General features: G+C 45.4%; 1 protein-coding gene across 1 annotated transcript; it reads right to left on the bottom strand.

Moving 5' to 3' along the window:
• Window positions 1–773: 773 nt before the first annotated feature.
• Window positions 774–3,755, bottom strand: LOC119351970. Its single transcript, XM_037618731.1, has 5 exons — window positions 3,342–3,755; window positions 3,153–3,237; window positions 2,523–2,724; window positions 1,286–1,357; window positions 774–1,189 (listed from the first exon to the last, which is right to left on the bottom strand). Exons 1-5 carry the CDS (start codon window positions 3,671–3,673, stop codon window positions 984–986), a joined length of 897 nt encoding a protein of 298 aa, XP_037474628.1. The 5' UTR covers window positions 3,674–3,755; the 3' UTR covers window positions 774–983.
• Window positions 3,756–7,611: the final 3,856 nt, after the last annotated feature.

The raw sequence follows: 7,611 nt of genomic DNA, 5'->3' as shown, positions 1-7,611 counted from the left end.
GGACACGTGGTTCCTTTCGAGGCAAGGTCAAAAGAGGGTTCGACTCCTTCGTAATTGCAACCGCGTGGCACCTATGGAAGCAAATGAACGCAAGAGTGTTAAATAGGAATGGCCAAGTTAGATCGGACGCGAGCCTAGTGCAACAAATTTTTTAGGAGATCAAACTTTGGAAGTTGGCGGGAGTAGGTGTCGAGGGATTAGCTAGATTTGTGAGAGAGTGGGCTTTTTACTTTTAGCGGAGTCGGAGGTCCCATGTAGACGTTCGTCGTCTTGCACGGTCTTTTGTAATCAATATTTCTCTCTTCTATAAAAATAGTACACCTTTGAGTACTCTCGAAAAAAAGTCTAAGTTTTAGTCAAATTCCTTTCCGCCTAATCTATCTGGAGAGATAATCCACAAAAATCAAATATGATACAGAAGTATTCGCAATTCCAATAATGGTGAACAAATTAATAAAAAAAGGAAAATGGAATGGTCATGCAATATTTTGATTGAAGATCCAGTTTGGCCTATCCTGAAATATTTCTTCCGATCTCCCAATCACATGGAAAATATTTATTTCGGAATCCAAAGCTATCTATAGGCATGTCAATTTTATTCTCATCCCAATATCAGCGGGATGACATTTAGCTTTCTTGCATTTTAGGTCAACTGTGGACCAGGTTAAATGCTAATTGGAGATAGTACATTGCTATTGTTTAATACAGTACAATTATTTAAATAATCAATTCAGAGGCGACAACCACTCGCAGCCCTACCACAAATCAGCCGCAGCATCCAAACGATGTACACTCCAGCACAAAAATTAGAGAAATACAATGGTCCATACTTATACAAGTTTATTTACACTAGCAATGATGACCAGGCACTATAAATTACATAGGTCATTCGAAAAAGCATGCCACCGACAAAATCTAACTAAAGTATCACACAACAACTCTGTTTCTTATCAGAGTGACTGAGGTGAAGCAGGGCTCGCTGCTCAGTAGTAGGAGCAGTAACGCTTCACAAAGCTCCCTTGGTGATGGCCAAAACGGAATCCTCCTCGGAAGGGATGCAGCACATCGGCGTCAAGATAGCACATTTCACATACCCTCTCCACCTTGCTGTCTTCACATCCACATTTCCTCGTCAGACCAGCATGTGGGACATGGAATCGACGGTAGCATGTCTTGCAAACACAGTCCGCTGAAAACGCAGGCCAAACAACAAAGAAAGAGACGATGTAAGAGAGCGATTGGACAGTGCAACTTGATCTGTATATGCATTCAGAGAGAGACATACATTCACCATTACGCCGGGTGCCCCGTCCAAGAGGGATGCCAAGGAAAACGTAGGCTTCAGTAACTGGTTCATCTGAAAATACCATTAAGGAAAATACCATCAATTATCTCTTTCGTAAAATATGTGCATCGTGCCTCTAAGCATGATATAATGCCCAATTCTATGTGCAAAGAGCACACATATAAGGTTAGGCAAAGATGAATAAACAGGCAAGGGAACATCTAAATTACTGGAAACAGTTCAAGAGGGAAGACACACGGTAAACAAAGTTTGATCATTCCCTCTGCTGCTCAACTGATAATGAAATAAGCAATGCAAGATAAGTATGAGACTACAGACTTGAGAACGTAGAATTGCTATAGGAGCTGGAGTGATCAGTCATTAAGTAGGCAATCCAGACTGAAATGACTTAACGAGGTAGAAGAGGGAACCAAAGTGCTATGAATCCTGGTTGGCTGAGGCAAGTAAGGAGACTTAAACTTTCAGTAGGAAGGGTAATACAAAGATCATTTGAATCAAGGAAGAGAATAATATATAGTCTGTTCATTTTTTCACATTGTTGCTTTGAAATATTCAGGTAATTAGTGTGAAGGTCTAAGAGGTAATCTAAGGAAGATGGACCAGATTACAGAAGACAAATATGGAGAACAAAAGGGAGAAACAGAGGAATTTATATTGCTATTATCTGTACTGTCTTATTGCCAAAACAAACCAGATAAATGCATAGAATACATTGGAAGGGGAAACACAGAAGCATGTGTATAGTATTTACAGTAAAATTAGCTGCACAGATAAACTTCTCAAACCATTATAGGCGCACAAAGATTGAAATGAAGTAGAATATATATTTCTGGTAGAAGAATGAGCACATGATGCAATATTTTAAAACAACTGACACACAGAAAATTATGGTCAAAACCAGAAAATAGCAACAACAAAAAAACATAACTACTCACCCTCGTAAAAGCATGGGCCACTCATTCTTACTTCACAATTGGATCATGAACCTCACAAATTTACAAAGTCAAAGGCAATCTAAAGAAATTTCAAACAATTGGTTTCCAGAGGGCTTCCTTTGTAGAGTGGTACATTAACTGTGTCTATTAAGGTGAAATGCTGGGCACTAGCAATAGACCTCTCCAGATGATGAAAACCCAATGGTTCTTTAAAGTACATATGGTGCATGCCATGGCAACAGAGAGGTAAGGGTGCATCAAGCTTGCAAGTAGATACCAACCTAGGGGGATGCATGTGAGAACTTCATCGTCATCACCTCTATCAATGAGCTCAAAAAAGAAGAGAGTTCGCGGAGCGGGCAGGAAGGAGAAGCAGCCAGAGCGCTTCCGACGAGCCACAAAGTTACCATGAGTCCAAAAACCGTAATTGTCAAGCTTGCCGCGTCTGGTCACCTTACCAGGAGCAGGTTCGTACTCATGGCCCTAATCAGCCAAAACAGACCAAAGAAGCATCAATGACTGACTTCACTTAATTACTACAACCTTCTATACGCACATTTATTATAATTATCGCTGCGCGAAATCCGTTAGAAAATGTAATGATATAAAAGTATTTTTCATGACAAACCACTAGGATGTACAATGCAAGGTGCTTAGGCAGTGCTAGTAAGAATAAACCGATTTTTGCTTAAGCACCAGTGCTTTTTCATATTGCAGAGGCGCTTATACAAATAAGTGCCGGTGGTTAAGAAAAAAAGGGTTCCTTTTCATAAGCACCTTGCATTGTTAGGCCGAATATAATTTCCAACTTCCAAGTGTCAGCTTTCTATGCATTACTGATCAATGTTTTCTAAGGTTTGTCAGAAGCTAATTGCAAGTAAAATTTGATCGAGTGAGGAAGAACGTATCACCGGATGGGTGGAGTTGTACAGCTCAAGGCATTGCAGCACGGTCTCGTGATTCAGAGCTTTAATCTCCGACCGTGACATCTTAGGCCTAGCATACATACAACATATAGCAAATATTGAGACGGACGGGGTGGGGGCACGCAGATCAATGAATCGATCGAATCGGAAAAGGAGGGGCCGTCGACTAATTACCTGAAGTCGGGGGGAGGATGGAGAGGAGGCGAACGGAGCAGCAGCCGCAGCCAGTTGCACGCGCGGCGGCGGCCAAGCGCCGCCCTCCTTGACTTTGCTTTCTCATCCTCATCAGCCAGACCAGGCAGCACGAAAGGCCTAGCCATTGGTTTGGGTTCAAGGAGGCGACGAGAGTCCTCCGATGCGGCAGCGGCGGCACTGTAGTTGGTCTTGGTCGCCATGTCGTCGGATTCCTCAGACCGCGCGTCCTTGGCCTTCTTAGCACGCGCACCTGCCTCGTAGCACCCAGGCGGCGCTGGTCCGACTCCGACGAGGTGTCGAGTCTCCTCCATCGCCGCGGCCACTGCGGCTACGAGCCGATCCAGTCACAGTCACGGTTGGGGAGGGGGTCAGCTCCGATTGCTTCTTCCCTAAATCGCCCCGAGCCCCCGACTCTGTCCCTCTATTTCTCCCGGCCATGGGACAAATGTTTTTCCTAGGAAAAAGGTTATTTGCCGAACGTTCTCTGGGGTGGGATCCCAGCGAACGCCCCCAGAGCCCGTCTGATCTTGATCTGACGGTGGCAGTTTTTGCCAAAAACTCCCTGCAAATTAAACAAACTGTTATGGCAGTTTTATAAAGGGAAACGTTGGCTTCCGGTCGACCGGCTAACGATTTGGGCCGGTCCAGTGCGCGACGTTCGATCGCCCCCGATCCAGCCAACTCCACGCAAGCCACGTGTCCTTTGATGCCCCCGCAGCCGTCCTCCCGCTCCTACCCCTTATCCTTTCCCGTGGACTTCCAGCCACATCTTCTTTCTTCCCTCTCCTTCTTCAACCTCCCGCCTGCCCCATCAAACTGACCCGTTGCTCCTCTTCCCTTTTTCTACAGCAGCCACAGATGCAGGCCCGTACGGCGCACCTGTGCAGAGTGTTCGACTGCACAGGCCCCCCAAATTGACAGGGCCCCAAATTTTCTAGAGCATTGATGACTAGTTTAGGTGTGGGTAATCAACACATCAGCAAATACACGTTGGAATCTGGAACCAAAAAAGTCCAAGGCGGAGGCCCAGTCTCACGACGTCTTCTCCTCTTCTCTCTCCGTTCTCTTTCACTTCTAGCTCAAATCCCTTTCTCTCCCCATGGTCCAATCACACCACCAAAGGTCTCGATTCTATTCCATTCCAGTGGACCAATTCCTTCGTATTTCCCCCAAAACTAATCTCTGTATTCAATGAGTTGGTATTGTTCTACCCTCTGTCCATCTATTTATCCGGTTTCTCATTTCTCTCATCTTCTCACACATCTTCGCTGCTTCTTTCAGTCCCATTGTTGCTTGTTGCTGGTCCTGCGACCTGGGTGCATTGATCGGAGTTGGAGGTATGCCACAAGCGCTAGGTTGCCGATTAACCAAGACGAGGAACCGGAAGACCCTAGCCATGTTGCCACCAAATGGTGTTCCTTCCAAATAAATCAAAGGTTGTTTCATCAATTTTCGTTTCTATATTAAGTTTTAATGCATGATATTTGCATCCTATTTTTTTATTTCTGAAAGTATTATAGTTCTATAATTACGAATCTTGAGTCAATTTATGAAAACCCTAAGAAAAAGAAAAAAACAAAATTCAACCTTGAAAATGTGCTCTTGATAAGTTTTTACCAAAAGGATCAAAGTTTCTTGTGAAAATCAGAGTGCAGATACAAGCTTTATTTGTCTTTTTTTAAAGACAAACAAGCTTTATTTTTCTGATTGCCATTTGTTATGTCGAGGGCCTAATTTTTGATTTCGCACCGGGCCTCCATTTTCTCGGGTATGGCCCTGCACAGATGGTGGTGCTTCCTTCCTTTTTTTTCTATCTTGCGAAACCACCATGAGCGGTGCTACTAAAGGCATCCTGTGCTACTCATTTTTCTCTCGAGGAGCCACCGCAAGGGTGGTTGGTCCCTGCACATGCGCGCCACCGCGACTGCCCAAACACCAGTGTTGCGCGCGGCGACGACGTGCACTACGAGTTTCTCCGCGCGTGGGCTGCTGCATGGTCTGAGCAGCACCACACCCCTGCTACAACCGGTGTCGCGTGTTGCTACCACGGGCGTCGGACTTTGCTACAACCGCCATCGTGTTTTGCTACAACGCAAAAAAACTGGTGTCGCCCTCTTCTTTGCTAGAACCAGCGCCCCCGTTCTACAACCGGCTTCAATTTTTGCTACAATCGACGCTGCGGTTCGCTACAACGAGCGTCGTGTTTTGCTACAATGCAGAAACTGGCATCATGTTTCTTGCTACAATCGGTCACTGCCCTGCTACAACCGGCTTCATTTTTTGCTACAACGGGTGTCGTGGTTTGGTGCAATCGACACCTCGATTTGCTACAAACGGCGTCTTTTCTGCAAATCGTTGGTGTGTTTTTGCTACAATCACTTCTCAGCCAGCTACAACCAGTGTCGAGTTATGCTACAACCGACTAAATCGGCGGCGTGGTTTGCTACACCATGCTATAACGGAGGCGGCTAGGGGCTGCGACGATGACGACCAAACGATGCCAAGGACGACGGCGCCGTGCTGCAACAGATGCGGCCAGGGCTGTGATGACGACGACCTCGCGCCAATCATCACCATGAATGGTTGTAGCAATTTTCCAGCACCGGTTGTAGCAAAATCAGACGTCGGTTCCAGCAAAATCGCCGTCGCCACCATCACGGATCATTGCATTGTCATGAATGGTTGTAGCAAATGTCATCACCGGTGGTAGCAAAAGTCAACGATGGCTACAACAAGCCTTCGTCAATGCCGTAGTAGATTGTTGCATCGCCATGAATGATTGTAGCAACTGTTGTCGCTGGTCGTAGCAAAAGCCGATGACGGTTGCAACAAATGGTTGTCGTTGTTGTTGCCAATGCAGCATCCCCACGAATGGTTTTAGCAATTGTTGTCGTCGGTCGTAGCAAAAGCCATAAACGGTTGCAGCACCGAGGTTCGCCAGCTGTAGCTTCGACCGTGGGCTGATGAAGGAGCAAGGGATGGGTGGGCACGGCCATGATGACCGGCGTGCTCGCATGGCTGGTTTGGGGTGCTGGTTGTGGGGATAGTCGGATAGAGAAGAAAAGTTTGACGAGCGAGAGAGCGGAGAGAAGCTGGTGCTAGCTCCTCGGGCGCACAAGGCGCCCCTGCGTTGGTCTTTTTTTCGATGCACATGTACAAGATACGAAGTGGAAACATGAGTCTTTTTTTTCGATACACATGTACAAAGATGCAAAGAGAAGAATGAGCAAGCACGTCAAGTCCTTTTTTAATACACACGTACGAACATGCAAAGAGAACGAGCAACTATAGATAATATTTTTTCCGATGCACTAGTACGATAAAAGCAGCGAGTCTTCCTTTTCTTTTATATATACGCACGTGCAAAACATCGGAAGACAAACAACTGAACGGAGTAGTGGCAGGCGCGCTAGGCGACCGGCCGAAAATTCAGCCGGTGCGCCGGCGCCTAGCGTTGGCCTTTTATAAAACGACAATGCTAAAATCCTGCCGACTGGTGGTTTGCTACAGATCTGCACGACTCGCGAGTCGTTGGATCTAGATCGCATGATCACGATTTTTAACGGAAACTAACTGCTCCTCCCCGAAATCATGCTGATTATAACCTGCCCGCCCGCACTTTCTTTTTTTTCGCAGGTGCTAATAACTATCCAAAAATAGAGCAGGTTGGGCAAGAAAAATTGCATGCAGGGGGCTTGAACTCAGAACCTGTAACATGTAGGTAAGGATGACCTTAATCCACTAACCACTCCACACTGTGTATGTACGTGTTAAGTTTGATAAAGCTAAACTATTTCATCATGATATTTAGTACCGCATCTCCTATTAAACATACATTTCCCCTTTTTAATTCCATGAGCTTTCTCTAGTTTATCTTTGTTGTTCCACTTTATGATGGAAATAGGTATCTCCGCCAACACCTGGATGATGGTGTGGATGATTTTGATGATGTGATCAATGATTCTTCTAAAGAATATTCAGTCCGAGAGGTAGGAGATGTTGACGAAGAGAAGGTGGTAGGTCGTCTCTGAAAGCCGATAATTTTTGGGCCACAAACGTGATAATTTACGTACAAACACCGTGATAATTTTAGCCCGAGGCGAAAGAAGTTGTTGAAATATACCAACCGGTAATCTCTATGTAAATAGCCTGGTAATTTATGCACCGCGGGCCTGATAACTTACATGCAAACATGATGATAACTTCTAAACTAGAAAAAGTTGATGAAATATACCCCAGTAATTCCTTT

This window comes from Triticum dicoccoides, chromosome 2A, assembly GCF_002162155.2.
Source record: "Triticum dicoccoides isolate Atlit2015 ecotype Zavitan chromosome 2A, WEW_v2.0, whole genome shotgun sequence".
Classification (NCBI taxonomy): domain Eukaryota; kingdom Viridiplantae; phylum Streptophyta; class Magnoliopsida; order Poales; family Poaceae; genus Triticum; species Triticum dicoccoides.
Note: the sequence above shows the minus strand (reverse complement) of the source record. Positions and strands in the feature narration are given on the sequence as shown.

Excerpts from the sequence above, each read along its gene's own strand:
- LOC119351970 (XM_037618731.1), bottom strand. The coding sequence starts at position 3,673 with ATGGAGGAGACTCGACACCTCGTCGGAGTCGGACCAGCGCCGCCTGGG. Across the intron at positions 3,238-3,341 it reads CATCCTCCCCCCGACTTCAG|GCCTAAGATGTCACGGTCGG; the intron begins GTAATTAGTCGA and ends TATGTATGCTAG. Across the intron at positions 1,358-2,522 it reads TCTCACATGCATCCCCCTAG|ATGAACCAGTTACTGAAGCC; the intron begins GTTGGTATCTAC and ends TGGTATTTTCAG.